This window comes from Cetorhinus maximus, chromosome 1 (genome assembly GCF_964194155.1).
Source record: "Cetorhinus maximus chromosome 1, sCetMax3.hap1.1, whole genome shotgun sequence".
In the NCBI taxonomy this organism is placed as follows: Eukaryota; Metazoa; Chordata; class Chondrichthyes; order Lamniformes; family Cetorhinidae; genus Cetorhinus; species Cetorhinus maximus.
Window position 1 is genome coordinate 168484380 of NC_135879.1, and position 15707 is coordinate 168500086.

The window sequence follows — 15707 nt, forward strand, 5'->3', positions numbered from 1 at the left end:
TGGGTTCATGTCCCACTCCCGGAAACCAAGAACTGTGATTGTACTCAAAAGAGTTGCAATCTGTGACTGTTGATAACTCGAAAGAGTTTCTTCTTGTTGTTACGTCATCAGTGTGCTGTTAATAGGATCCAAGTCGATTGGTGAAGCCAAAAACAAGACACAGAACTTAACTGAGAGAGTTTACTGACTTGTTCAGTCTCACACCTATCCCCTATTTATATGTTCTTCTGAGAAAAACAATAATCAGTAAACTAAATTAGCAATTAAGAGGGGTGACAGCCCCTGATGGGGCACTGTAACAAAAATAAAACTTTGAAAGCAAAATTAACTAATTAAATTAAAATGGTGCTTCCGGGGCTGATCCCCTATTTATAGACTCTTTTGGAAAACACAACCAACAAATTAAACCAAAAGTCAATAAGGGGTGACAGTCTCTAGTGGGGCACTGTAACTAAAACAAAAATATGAAAGGAAGCTAACAAAACTAAATCAAAATGTAGTACCCAACACCTGTTCCTCTTAACCTTAACAATGTAATTGACAAGATATGAACATATGCAATCTGGTGTGGTAGAATATCTATAACAATAGTTACAATAGTAATTTATGATCAAAGAACTGAGAAAGGGTGGTGCCTCAAACAGACAGGTGTTTCACTTTGCATTCTCCTACTTTATACCTTCAAAAATGATTTAGTTTCCAGATGTCTTACCATTATTTGAGCAAATTTGGAACTTTCTCACATGTTCAAAGGTCTAAAGTAAATAATAAATCACTGCTACCCTTGGCAAGCTTTTATCCAAAGACTCAATGAGTAGAAAGGTGTTTCAAATAAGCACTTACTACATTCTATTTCCATCACTGCTTCTTAACATTCTAGGTTAGATTATTAAAAATTAATCATACATTTTGTTATAGTAAATTAGATCAAATCTAACAATCATCTGCCTTATAATCGCTGGGAGAAGGGGGGAATCACATTTTAATGCAAAAGCAAATACCATCTATTGCTGTCACTGACAAGATGCAACATTTGAATCCATTAGTTATATACTATTATAGTATAGAATATTACATAGAATTTACAGCACAAAGACACACAGGTTGCATGTTACTTCAAAAAAGTGACTTACAATTGATTTAAGTGGTTCCATACCTGAATCCATTTGCCTGTACCAACCATTTGGTATTGGAGGCCATAGAGTAACACAAGTCCTGGTGGCTTCCCTGTAGGTTCATGCCAGGTTACAAGCAAAGACCCCGATTGACCCCGGATAGAATGAACAGTTACATTCTGAGGAGGATCAGTTTTCCCTGCATTGAAGAATATACCAGTCATCAGTTAACTTTTCCTACACTTATTACAACTTCAAAAATTAAATAACAATAAGATTGCTTCACCTTCACCTGGACCAAGTTAGCCATAATTAAGTGAATTTATCCTTGGGTACAATGGGCAAAATCCTACCAGCCCAGAGGAGATGGATCTTGAGGGCAAGAGTAAACTTTGAAAGTTTCATGTTGGTTTGGCTCCCTGACATGTTCCTGCCTCCTCTGTGCACTTTTGCCAGAGCGGAGCTAGATGTGGCAGTGGCTTCCTGTCTGGAAGTAGCAGGCAGACAATGAGGATAATTTACTGTTGAACAGAATGCCAAGCAACCTTGTGAAAGGGACACGGCTTCCCCTCCAAAGCACTGCCGCCATTCCCCCTCCCCCTCCAACACCTCTACCCCTCTCGCACTGCCCGCCCCGCCCCCGCAGTGCCCCATCGGCAATGTGCCCCCCCCCCCCACTGCCAGCTCCCCACCACCACGCTGCCAGTTTGGGGGGCAGGGGTGGAGGGAGCCGAGATGCTGATCAAGGTAGGGGTTTCAAACAGAGGGACTGAAGGAAGAGATGTGCGAGGGTCGGCAATTGGAGGAGGGATAATGATCACTGAGGGGGATTGTTGAGGTTGGTGCTTAGGTGGAGGGGATGCAATTATGAGGGCTCCAAACTGAAGGGGTGCAAAAGATAGTTTTGAGCATGGGGGAAGGGGTGGGTGAGCTGAGAAAAAGTTTGCTTGGGAATCTGGGAGGAAGCACTCCTGCTCCCCCTAGCCCACAAGCAGTTCTGGATAAGCACTCTTCCAAGCAGCAGTCCAGCTTCAGCTGCTGCGTTTCCTAAGGCCCAGGAACTAACTAGCCAGCCAGCGTTAAAGCTGTGAGGAAGATAAAATCTGAGGTTCACAACCTCATTAAAGTATTTAAATGAGCTACCAATCTCTTGGGAGTGCGTTGGTCACCCACACCTCATTCTAACTCTGTTCAAACCGAAGAGGACAAGATTGAGTTGGTCCGTTGGGTTTGTATTTGAGATTTTTATTCAATTTAACTTCACACCCAATCCAAACCCATACATTTTGGGGGTTAAAATTTCCCCCATTGTCTGTTTTTACTTGTATTATATCCCTGCCAAATGTAACTCAGTGCTTTATTTATCTACTATCTTTGTTGCCATGATTACTTTATGGATTTATCCCTAGAACTCTATCCTCAACAGCAACCTGCACAAAGGCACTATATGGGCAGGATTTTACTTTTGTCAGGTGGGCGGGCCCAGGAGTGGCTGGGAAAAGGTCTGCCTTTCACGATTAGCCCCCGACTGCAAATTTACGCTGGCTGGCCAATTAACAGCCAGCCAGTGTGAAGCACGCGCGCTGCAGCACTCAGCGCTGCCGGTGTTGGGGCAGGAGGAGGACAAGTGCCGAAGTCTGCGCATGTACACAGGAGCGCACATTGAAAGCTCCCTGGGGGCACAGAGCTGCCTCAGGGAGCTGAAGAATTGGGGAAACAAAAATAAAGATTTAAAAGATGATATAAACATGTCCCCACATGTGACTCAGTCACATGAAGAGGAACATGCTTGAAATTAAGTTGAAAAAATTTTCCGCTCTTTTATTTGCCATTGGAAACCTCATCCCACCCGTGGATGAGGTTATGTAAAAAATGCAAAGGCCACCTGGCCTATTCGCCTGCCGATTCTCCAAACGAACAATTGAGCAGGCAACAAAAAATACAAATTAATTACCTGCTTAGGGGCCTTAATAAGCCTCTTAAATGTTGGCAGGCGTGCTGCCGATTCTCGCATGCGCCCGCCAACTGAAAGATTGCGAGAGCACGCGATGACGTCAGGACGCTACCCAACATCATCGCACACGATTTCACGCTCGATAAGGTCAAGTACATGCACGCCTGACAAAAGTAAAATCTTGCCCTTTGGGTTGTGGGAGCAAGCAAAGAATAGAACACAGCTTCCCCATGATTGCAGGGAGCACTTGATTGTGGAATTATCCTGACATTTTGTTTCTTTACTCCCAATTTTATGACACTTATCCCCAAGGAATTGGATCCGCCATTGATCAACCAGTTGCCAAAAACAGACTAAAGATTCAGAATATGCCTACATTGTACATGGTTTGTTCTATTTCCTATTTTTGCACTGTTTGTGAATTCAAAACTAAAACTTATCTTCTATCTGATTATCTATCATGGGTTAGGCAGGACTTGGGCTGGTTTTTGTTAAATAATCATTGGATATTGAATAGTTCAACTTTGTGTGCATGTCTTTTGTATTGTCATTTGAAAAGCAAGTGCTCAATACAAAAAAATTATTGTAAACTATGTTCTATTTTTCCCCATTTTATGTGACACTTTCTTGCTTATAACTGGCTGTAAAAATTACCATACAATATAGATTGTTATATGAAATATTGATAATTACAAGTATGCCAAGCGTTCAGGACTAAAGGGTCAGACTCAGCTTTGCCGAGAGCATTCTGCGCCATTACAATCATTTTAAGATTTCCACTAATGTATAGGCATGGAAACTTAAAGGAACACATGCGATTCGAGGTAAAACAGGTGTCATTTTTCAATTCTTCCCTGAAAAACAAATAAAAACTTACATAAAACACTGTCAAAATAAATCACTTACTTATTATTTATTGGTTAGAATATAACCTGTAAATGACAAAACTAAATGAGGCCAATCGGCCTCTCCAGTGCTGACCAGATTCTGTTATTGCAGATCACACCAGAGGTGCACTCCACCAACCTGACATTTACATTGACCAACCTTTTGGCCCTCATCACTGTGCAGAGGGACAGTGGGTGCACAGGAGAGTGTACCCTTGGGTTCCTCCTTGTTTGTTTCTAAATCTATTTATATCTGCCAAAGCTGTAATCTGCTTTCTGGTTGTCTTCAAACTTTGTCCCCTGTGAATGAGTTTGCATTGCTGTGCCATAGATGAAATGGCAGACAAACCCCCAGTAAAAGACCAGGTGCCCCTGAAGTCTGTCTTGGAAGGACTGGTACTATGGCAGTAGGCTGTGGGACAAGACAAATTAATATGGCACTGATAAATAATGCTGGGGAACTAGCAGGTGGCTGCTGGTTTGACTGTCAGCTTTCTTGTTTTATTCAAAATGGGTTGGAGCAATTGTATCATTGGGGAAGAAGGGGATTTTTACCCCTGATAGAGAAACAGATGTGTGTGCGTCAGGGAGAACTAGGTGCGGGGGAAAGACAAAGAGGTCTGATATGCTGTGAAATTGGACATGAGCTAAATGTGCAACAATGACAGTGGTGACAATGAGTGATACTTAAAAGAGAATATTCTGCTGCCAGCATTGAGAAATCCTCCAAGTTACAACCTTAACAACGCTCCATTTTATGATCTTCTATCTCCAAAGCAATCTTTCTGAACAGGAAAGTTTTTCAGGGTAATGTAATCTACCAACGTGTGTAATTCTTAACCCCTCCTGATCTTTCTCGGTAGAAAAGCATCCATTTGAGACACCTGTAACTCTCTCTATGACAACTCTAGCACAAGGATGTGTCTTTAGTAGCACTCCTCAGCTCGCATTGACCAGCTCACATTATCTATGTTAGTTGTGGGTACAGTTTATCAGCAATAGCCATTTGTCACTTCAATCTCTTCCTTGAACAAAGGTGAAAGTTCCTGAGAACTTGCTGCACCTTTGACAATGACATAGAGAGTTCTTTGGTGCTGCTCATATGTTGTTTGAACACATGAGTGAAATTCCATCTATTCAGATAAGACAAGAAGATGGCCCTAGCTGATGGCCCTAAAAGATGCCTTGCTGTGTCATTTTTAGGGCCTTGCTGTATCTTCTCAAATATTTGATGAATCACACTTAAACATCTTGTCAGTAACCTGACAAATGCATGCCTGGCAATCACCCTGGGTGAATTTACACAGTTGCTCATGTCACCTTTGGTTCTTTTGCCATTCACTTTAAATCAATATCCTCTGGTTTTCGATCCTTTCACCTATGGAAACAGTTTCTCCCTGTCTACTCTGTCCAGACTCCTCATGATTCTGAGCACCTCTATCAAATCTCCTCTCAACATTCTTTTAGGAGAGCAACCCCAGCTTCTCCAATCGACCCACATAACTGAAGTCCCTCAAGACTCTTTTCTGAATGCTTTCTAACCCTTTCACATCCTTCCCAAAGCATGGTGCCCAGAATTGGACGCAATGGGTGGCATTTAATCCAGGAGACTTGAGACCCACTGGTGGACCAGGAAGCCAGTAGGATTCCCGAACAGATGGGAAGGAGTCAACCAACTGTGATCACTAGGGTGACCAGCCATTTAGGAGAACTGATGTGTGGGGCCTGTCCAGTTATGTGGCAGGGACGGGCCCTTTGGCTGCTCCTGCCTCTCCAATAACAGTATCTCTGCTGATGCCTCTCAGGTGCTTGCACCACTGCTTATACATTTAACAATAGGGTTTGCAATCTCCTGGGTCTGATTTTAGTCCTTTCACTGACTGTTTACCCTGAATTTAAAGTGCCAATGTATGCCCCTCGGACTGTTCCATCAGGTTGCTGACCCTGAATCTTTGTCCCTGAGTCTGTTCAATCAGGCCCTCCCACAATGACCTATGCCCCACAGCCTGTAACTTTGCAAAATCCTTCTGTCCTCCTGTGGGAGGCAGCTGCAAAACAGCTGACATTCCACCTTGAAGAGACACTTCGCTTCCACTGCTCGGGGATCTGACAGCCCATGATTCCCGCTTGTCATTCACTTAATTCCAAAAGGTGCATTTAATAGCGTTCAGATGCAACTATCCCTTATCTGCCTTCTTAACAATCTGAATTGGCTTCCTGTGCATGTGGGTTTGCCACCTCACCACCTTCCTGCCAGCTGTTAATTCCTCCATCAGTTTCCGTTGTTGGGATTCCAACTCGCTCACCCCCACACAATTCTATGGCCCCTTCCAGTCGCGAGTTCCACTCTGGCAGGTTGCATTAAGTTCTGCCCAATAATCCAGTTAAGGCTGAATCACCCTAACCTCCTTGCTTTTGTACTCTATACCCTGATTTATAAATCTCAGGGTCCCCTATGCCTTATTTAACTATCAAATGCTAATGCATCCAGTGTCTCAACTACCTCCTCTTTGCCTATGATGTTGACAGCATCTTCATCAGACAAAATTACAGAATTGTTACGGTACAGGAGGCCACTTGGCCCATCATGTCTGCATCGACTCTCCGAATGAGTGCTATTCTCCCGCCTTCTTCCCGTAACCCTGCACATTCTTCCTTTTCAAATCACAGTCTAATTCCGTTTTGAATGCTTCACTTGAGCCTGTCAATTGAGCCACACTCTCAGGCAATGCATTCCAGAATTTTAGCACTCGCTGCATGGAAAATTTTTTTGTCATAAAGCTTTTGCTCTTTTGACCAATTACTTAAAATCTGTGCCCTCTCATTCTCAATCCATTCATGAGTGGGAACAGTTTCTCCCTCTCTACTCTGTCCAGACCCTTCATGATTTCTTACTTGGTAAAGAAAAATACAAAGTACTCACTTAGTATTTCAGCCATTCTCTCTGCCTCCATGTGTAAATTCCCTTTTTGGGTGCCCACTCCTCCTTTCACCACCCTTTACTATTTATATGCCTATGGAAGATTTTTGTATATTAGCTTTCAGTGTCTTCTCATTGTCTCTTTGTTTCTCGATTATTTCTTTCACTTCCCATCTGAAATTCCTACATTCAGCCTGGTTCTTACTTGTATTATCAGCCTGACACATGTCATATGTGCCGTTATTCAGTTTCATCTTACTCTCTATCTCTTTCATCAATCTGAAAGCTCTTGCTTTGTTGGTCCTACCTTTCCCATACGTAGGAATGTACCTTGACTGTACCCAAACCATCTCCTCTTTAAATACAATCCATTGTTCCATTACAGTTTTGGCTGCCAATCTTTGATTCCAATTTACCAATCTCGCGGGGTGAATCCTCCACAGATGCTCCCTCACCCTCCTTTCCTCCATCCAGTAAAGCTCATGTGTTTAGTCACCATTAATCTATTTCCTCTGCCTTTAAGTCACCTTTCAGGTCACAGCTAATGATTATTGAACCTGAGTGTGCCAGCACTGTGCTACATGGTAGCCATCAGACAACATAAGAGTTCTTCAATCAAGATCCTGTCTCATGCTCTTTGCCTTAATTGCTTTGCTCCATCCTGCCTCACCCTTTCTTCCATCCTGAATTGTTACTCCTCTTGCATTAAAATAGTGAACAACAGGATGTCCAAAGGGAATCCCTACTATGTGTATTACTTTAGGTGGGAGTGAAAATGACCTGATGATCTCACAGGTCCTCAAGGTGTCTGTAGTGAGCCTAGCTCTGTTCAGATGCACTGCAGATGAAAAATTGCCACAGATTTCTTCAGGACTCCATCAATTTTTAAAGCTTAAAGATTTTCCAGACTACAGGCTTCTAACTGGAAGTACTTCCTGCAGCATCAACTGTTTCTAGCAATAGAAACTAATTAATTTCATCATGAATTTTTCTCGGTGTAATTTGAGAACGGATGTTATTTTTGAAAAAGTTTTGGGAGATATTGGGCAGAATTTTTCGGCTGACGTGCGGGTGGCGGGGCCTGCACATCAGCGCTTAAAATGTCGCGCGAGCGTCCTGACGTCAGCGCGCGGCATCGTGATATTTCGGTCGGCGGGCGTGCTATGCAGCGGGACTCGCACCCGCCATTAATTAAAGGCCTTGTTAAGGCCATTAACTCTCCAATCGACCAGGATTTTGAGGGGCCCGTGCAAACTTCAGGTTTGCGCACGGGCCCAATGGGCAGGCGGGTAAGTGATTTTTTTACAAACCTCATCCAGTAGCGGGATGAGGTTTAATATCGGGTTTAAAAACTTTTAATAAAGTGTTTGTGTTCTTCGCTAACATGTCCCATCCCGTGTGACATTTTCACATGAGGGGGACATGTTAATGATTTTTTAATTTTTCTATTTTTAGAGTTTCACAGAGTTTCAGCGATCTCCCTGAGGCAGCACTTTGCCTCAGGGAGATGTGCGCTCTTTTGTGCGCATGCGCAAAAGAGCGCACTCTGGCAGTTGGGGAATCCGCTCTGTCGCCCGCACAGGAAGCGCATAGCCAATTAAGGCCCGCCCACTTAAAATGGCGGCGGGGCCCGTTTCGGCGGCAGCGATCGGCTGCCCGCCCGCCGCCGAGTCGGTCAGGCCCACCCGCCTGTCAAGGGGAAAATTCTGCCCATTGTGTCATTCCGTGTAGAAGGCTGTGTGTGTGTGTGTGTAAATGATTTAATTAAGCTGGGGAAAAGTTTCTAGAGACAGGTTGTCTGGGAGTTGAAGACATGAAAGGATAGAGGTGTTAGATGTGCATTTGTAATTAGATATTATGGTGGGTTTGAGGTACAAGTAAATAGGCTGGATCTAACATTTGAATTTTTAGATAAAGTGAGAGTTCATTTGAATATCAAAGGGAAGTCAGAGGTGCCAAGAAGCATTTTTACATCTTACAGGAATTCCATCGGTAAAAAGAGGGCATGTTACATTTTATTGACCTGAAAGCAGAGACAAAATAGAAACATGAAAGATTTTATATTTGGAATTTGTTGGCTGTGTGGGAAAGTTCTCCTGGAAACAGCTTTAAGCTGGGAGAATGTGCAGTTTGAATCAGTCACCCAGTCAAGCCAGAAAAGCCTTGGGCTGCAAAAAGCAGTCTTGTTCTGAAGTCTTGGATTTATACAACAGAGTGGAAGTGAGTTCAAGAGGTCATTTGCCTTAATTAAAGCTACAGCAAAATGCCTTGGGTAATATTATTGGATTTTTATAGTTAAATATCTATAAGTGAGTGTTGCCTGGAAGGTGTTTACTTGTGGGTCTGACCAAGTAGAGAGTCTTTGTGGGGGAATGTTTTGTAAGACTAATTTTAACTATGTAACTGTAATCTTCAGTGCCTATGTTTTCTTTTCTTCTTGTTAATAACATTATTACTTTTAATTTTTAAAATTCCAAAAGTGTCACTGGACTTGTGCTGCTGAGATTAGTACATTTTCTTCTCATTTTTCAGAATACAAAAAAAAGTATATGGTCCGTTAGCCAAATTTCCCTCTGGGATTTGGTTTGCTTAGCAATTAACATCTGCTGTGAACATAACAGCAGCATTAACTTTAATCTACCTATAATGATCTTGTCATTACCAGATATTATCCTGAGAACCAAGCAACATCAGCATCTGCAGACCTAACAAGAAATAATGCCACAACAAAAGCAAGCTTCACCCCAATCTGCAGGTCTCATAAAGTAGAGCCACCATTCCAGTACCAATATCAACCAAATTTGGAATCATTACACAGTATTTACTTTGAAACAATCTCAGTAAGTAGTTCTTAAATACCAAGCAAAATGAGTTAGTATTCTTCTTTGGCCTTAAGAAAGTGACTGAAGTACTGGCATCAAGTGTAATATATAATGCTTCATACTTACCATATTCTAGTTACTGTAAAATGAGTTTCTATATAAGTTTCATGCCCTTGATCCCAGAAACAAGTAAAGTTTTTTCGCCAGTATGAAATGCAGGAAATAATTTTTGGCTTATCAGGAGGCACTGAAAGAAAAATAATTTTGTTGAAACACTTAATATTATTTTATGAATTTGCTTTTCTGTCCGGTAAAGAAACAGTACATATTAGCAATTCAGGAATTATGGTCAGTGGGATCCAGTTCAGGAGAAAGCAACTGTACTGATCTCCAGTGTCAAAAGGAAAGTTATGGGGAACAGCTTGATAAGTTGATGCTCTTCAGTTTTAAGAACATTAAGAACATAAAAAATAGGAACAGAAGTAGACCATTTAGCCCCTCGAGTCTGCTCCACCATTCAATAAGATCATGGCTGATCTTCTTGTGTTTTGATCTCCACATTCCCATCTAACCCTGATAACGTTTGATTCCCTTGCCTACCAAGAATCTACCCCTGCCTTAAAAATATCCAAATGCCCTGCCTCCACTGCCTTCTGAAGCAGAGAATTCCAAAGTTTCACAACCCTGTGAGAGAAAGAATTTCTCCTCATCTCTGCCCGAAAAGAGTACCCACTAATTTGAAAACAGTGCCCCCTAGTTCTGGACTAACCCAGAAGAGGAAACATCCTTTCGACGCCCACCTTGTCAAGATTGTTCAGGATATTATATACTTCAATCAAATCACCCCTCACTCTTCTAAACTCTAGTGGAAACAAGCCCAGTCTGTCCAACCTTTCCTCATAAGACAACCCTCTTTTTCCAGGTATCAATCTAGAAAACCTCCTTTGAACCGCCTCCAATGCATTTACATCCTTCCATAATTAAGGAGACCAAAACGGCACACAGTGTTCGTGTGTGGTCTCACCAATGCCCAGCATAACATCCTTACTTTTATGTTCAATCCCTCTTATAATAAAGGATAGCATTCCATTAGCCTTCTTAATTACTTGCTGTACCTGCGTACTAACTTTTAGTGACACATGCACTACAACACCTAGATCCCTCTGCAGCCCAGAATTATGCAGTTGTTCTCCATTTAAGTAATACTCTGCTTTTTTGTTCTTCCTGCCAAAGTGAACAACTTCACATTTTCCCACATTAAACTCCATTTGCCAGATCTTTGCCCACTCACTCAACCTATTTATATCCATCTGCAATCTCCTCATGTCCTCTTCACAGAACACTTTCCTACCTATCTTTGTGTCACCTGCAAATTTAGCTACCATGTCTTCATTCCCCTCAAATAAGTAATTGATGTAAATCGTAAAAAGTTGAGGCCCCAGTACAGACCCCTGTGGGACTCCACTCATCACATCCTGCCAATCAGAAAAAGATCCATTTATGCATACTCTCTGTTTTCTGCCAGCCAGCCAACCTCCTATCCATGCAAAAATGTAACCACCTGCACCATGCGTTTTTATTTTCCGTAAGAATCTTTGATGTGGCACCTTATCAAATACCTTCTGGAAATCCAAGTACAGTATGTGCACAGGCTCCTTTTCTCCTCTGCGCATGATACTGCTTCAAAAAACTCCAATAAATTGGTTAAACATGATTTTCCTTTCACAAAACCATGCTGACTCTTCCTTATTGCTTTGACCTCTTCTAAGTGCCCAGCTATAACCTCCTTAATGATCAATTCTAATAATTTCCCCGCGATACATGTCAAGCTAACTAGCCTATAGTTTCCTGTTTTCTGCCTCCCTCCCTTCTTGAATAGAAGGGTTATATTTGCTACTTTCCAATCTGATGGAACCTTTCCAGAATCCAGCAAATTTTGAAAAATTAGCACCAGCGTATTGACTACCTCATTAGCCACCTCTTTTAAGACCCTACAATGTAGTCCATCAGGACCCGGAGACTTGCCAGCCCACAGCTTCATCAATTTGCTCAGTGCCATTTCCCTAGCGATTTCAATTTCACCAAGTTCCTTTCTCCCATTCACCTCCTGATTTGCACATATTACTGGAAAAATCTTTGTACCCTCTATAGTGAACACAGAAGCAAAATATTTGATAATTTCTTCCGCTTTTTCCTTATTACCTATTATTAACTCCCCACTGTCACTCTCTAGAGTAGCAACGGTCATTTTACTTACTCTGTTCTGAAAAAGATCAGTTCTGAAGAAGAGACACAAGGACTCAAAACGTCAACCCTGTTTTTTTTCTCTCCACAGATGCTGCCAGACCTGCTGAGCCCTTCCAGCACTCCCCGTTTCTGTTTCAAATTCCCAGCATCCACAATACTTTGCTTTTACTTACTCTTTTTCTTTTTGAATACCTGCAAAAACTCTTGCTATCCATTTTTACATTTCTAGCTAGCTTCCTCTCATACTCTAATTTCTTTCTCCTGATTAACCTTTTGGTCATTCTTTGCCAGTCTTTATATTCTATCCAATCATCTGTCCTGTCACTCATCTTTGCAGAGTTGTATGCTTTTTCCTTAACTTTGATGCTTTCCTTAACATCTTTAGTTAACCACAGATGGCGGGTCCTCCCTTTAGAATTTTTCTTTATAGTAGGAATGTACTTATTCTGAATACTCTGAAATTGAAAAATAAAGTCTCAGTGGAGACCTTACAGGACATGAGTGCTAAAGTCACTATAGTAATGTACCATGAAAGTCCACCAGTACATACATGTACATACATACATACTATGGATTGGCAATGAGTTTCTCTACTTGGCATACAGGACAAACTGTATGCATCCACACTCCAATTTCAAGTCTGACACTGGGACATGGGAAGGGCGTATGGAGCTTCTTGCTTTGATTTTACGAGAAGTCAACTTCTTAATTGCCTCTTAGTCCTGGTGTCCTTGAGACTTCAATTCTCCTCCTCTTTGACGCAACCCTCCTAGCAGGCCTTGGTGCATGTTACAGCCACTAAACATATTCACTTGTCCAAACAAAAGGCAATTTACTTCCATCATGTCCATAAGACATGAAAGAGATCATAAACCGTTTAAATCAAACCTTACTTTCTGCTTATGTAAAAACGATCTTTGCTGAACCAAAAACATAGTTGCTACAGGTCACATGATTTGCAAATTGGCTACAGTTCTGGAAACTTCCAACAGTAATTAGAGGACAAAGTTCAACCATCATCCTTGTGGAATCTCACACCATTGTGTGGACCCCTTACAATCGATAAAACAAGGGAGCAGTAGACGGTTTGTCCCCCCAGCCTGGACTTATAACAAAGAGAGAACCGCTAATAGCCACCATCAATCTTTTTTTTATATTCATTCACGGGATGTGGGTGTCGCTGGCTAGGTTAGCATTTGTTGCCCATTCCTAATTGCCCTTGAGAAGGTGGTGGTGAACTACCTTCTTGAACTGCTGCAGTCCATATGGTGTATGTATACCCACAGTGCTGTTAGGGAGGGAGTTCCAGGATTTTGACCCAACGACAGTGAAGGAACAGTGATATAGTTCCAAGTCAGGATGGTGTGTGGCTTGGAGGGGAATTTGCAGGTTGTATTGTATCAAAAGAAGCCATTTTGTGTGAATGAATCTGGATTTAACCCCATAGGTACCACAACAGGGCTAAAATTGCAGAACTAGCAAAGCTAATTGTATAGCTTTGTTTTGTACGCATTCCACTGGTTGTCTCACACTAAAAAAATTGCAAGTTTTACATGTTACAGTGATTACCAATAACTATATTTATTGTTTCCAGAGCTTGGAATTTCTTTATTTGAAGTTTTTCAAATAAATAAACTGCCAGTAAATATTTTCACATGTTTCTTTTGGCTATATTTAAAGTTTCATTTTCTAGAGCCATTTATTCTTGCCTATAAGAAGTCAAACAGCTATGGTTACAGAAAGACCACTTACATCCTGCTTCAATTGTAAAACGGTGAAGGATATTTGTTACTCCTTTCATGTTAATGTGACATGTCAAATAACCTTTCACTGCATGAAAGGTTACACGGGAAACAGTTGCATTGAAATAATATTGCTTTCGTGAGATCTGGGTATCATTTATTTTCCAGAATATGTGGCTTGCATTTGCATCTAATGATTTGAGGCAATCCTCTCGTAATGCACATGACAGCGATACATTTGATTGTAGTTTAACCACTTTTGGCGTCGAATCAACATCATGGCAAAGCAGTGACAATTCACCTGTGAATTCAGAGAAAAAATAGCACGTCAAAGCCAGGTAACACTGTGCTGGATAACGTTACTGAATGAAATGTTGACCAGTAGGTTGAAAGTATTTGCAGTTGTAAGAGATTCTTTGATGGGAAAGCATGATTCATTCTTTGGCTGGTTTCCTGCTTCAGCTCACCTGTTACTGAAACACTTATCCATGCCTTTATTACCTCTAGACTCCCAGAAACGTAGAAAATTTGAAGCACAGAAGGCCTGGCCTGTCATGTCTGGGTCCGCCAAGAAAAAGCAAAACAGCCTAATCTCACTTTTCGCTTCTTGGTCTGTATCCCTGAAAGTTACAGCACTTCAAGTGCATATCCAAATATTTTTTAAATGCAATGAGAGTTTCTGCCTCTACCACCATCTCAGGCAGTAAGTTCCAAATCCCATCATCTCCCGTGGGGGGTGTGGTGGGGGAGGAATTCATCTCAACTTGCCTGTAATCTTTCTGCGAATTACTTTAAATCTATGCCCCTGGTTATTGACCTCTCTGCTAAAAGAAATAAGTCCTTCCTATCCATTCTATCCAGACCCATCATAATTTGATACACCTCAATTAAATCTCCCCTTGGCTTCCTCTGTTCTAGAGTAAATAACCCCAGCCTATTCAATCTTTCATCAAAACTAAAATTCTCCAGTCCTGGCAACATCTTCATAGATTTCTTCCATACATTCTACAATGCAATCTCATCCTTCCTTTAATTTAGTGACTAGAACTGTACTGTTACTGTACACAGTACTTTAGCTGTGGCCTAACTAGTGTTTTGTGCAATTTTAACCTTCCTGATCTTATATTCTATCCTTCAGCTACTAAAGGAAAGTATCCAGTACGTCTTTTTAACTATCTTATCTCCCTGTCCTACTACCATCAGGATCTGTGGACCTGCACTCCAATGTCCCTCTGTTCCTCTATGCTTTTCGGTATCCTACTCTTTATTGTGTATTCCCTTGCTATATTAATATGGTCCAATTTTCATCCACAATCACTCCTGTGCTCATTGATTTCCCAGTCCAGAAATGCCTCAATTTTAAAATTCCCATCAATATTTTCAATTCCCTCCATGATTTCCCCATCCCTAATCTATAACCTACTCTAGTCCTACAGCCCTCCAGGAACTCTGTGCACCTGAAATTCTGGCCTCCATCTCATCGATTCTCACTGCTTCACCATTGGTAGCCATGCTTTCAGCTGCAAAGCCCTAAGATCCAATATTCTCCTCCTAAATCTCTCTGCTGTTCTATCTCTCCTTCCTCCTTTAAGATGCTCCTTAAAATTTACCTCTTTGACCAAGCTTTTTGTCATCTAAACTAATATCTTCTCACGTGACCTGATGTCAAATTTTGTTTTGTAATGCTCCTGTGAAGTGGCTTGGGATATTTCACTATAAGTTAAGGTTACTATATAAATGTCACTGTTTTTGTTGTGACCTTTTCTACAGTGAGGTAACACCAATGTACCAGTAATCCAATCCGGCGTCAGTTTCAATTCCCAGCACATGTGCTGAGTTAACTGATCTCAACCGGAGCAGGATGTGTTCCAATCGACCTCAGTGTCCCTAGAGAAAGGAAAGGTAAATCCAGGCACTGTTCCCATTTCCTGATTGCTATTAAGTGACTTTATACAGGAAAGTATGTGTGTGGACATCAGTTGAAAACAGGCTTGGCCTTGATTCCAGTATCCTGTATAGT

At 41.6% G+C, this 15707-nt stretch overlaps 1 protein-coding gene across 2 annotated transcripts in view; it reads right to left on the reverse strand.

The window, feature by feature from the left end:
* Positions 1-15707, reverse strand: part of LOC144685179 (interleukin-6 receptor subunit beta-like) — a 154408-nt gene that overhangs the window by 85461 nt on the left and 53240 nt on the right. For both annotated transcript variants that reach the window (XM_078549626.1, XM_078549625.1), the window contains exons 4-7: positions 13698-13988; positions 9825-9945; positions 3763-3923; positions 1157-1314 (exon numbers count right to left, since the gene is read on the reverse strand). In XM_078549626.1, coding sequence (XP_078405752.1) covers positions 1157-1314; positions 3763-3923; positions 9825-9945; positions 13698-13988 — 731 coding nt within the window. The remainder of the gene's footprint in view (positions 1-1156; positions 1315-3762; positions 3924-9824; positions 9946-13697; positions 13989-15707) is intronic.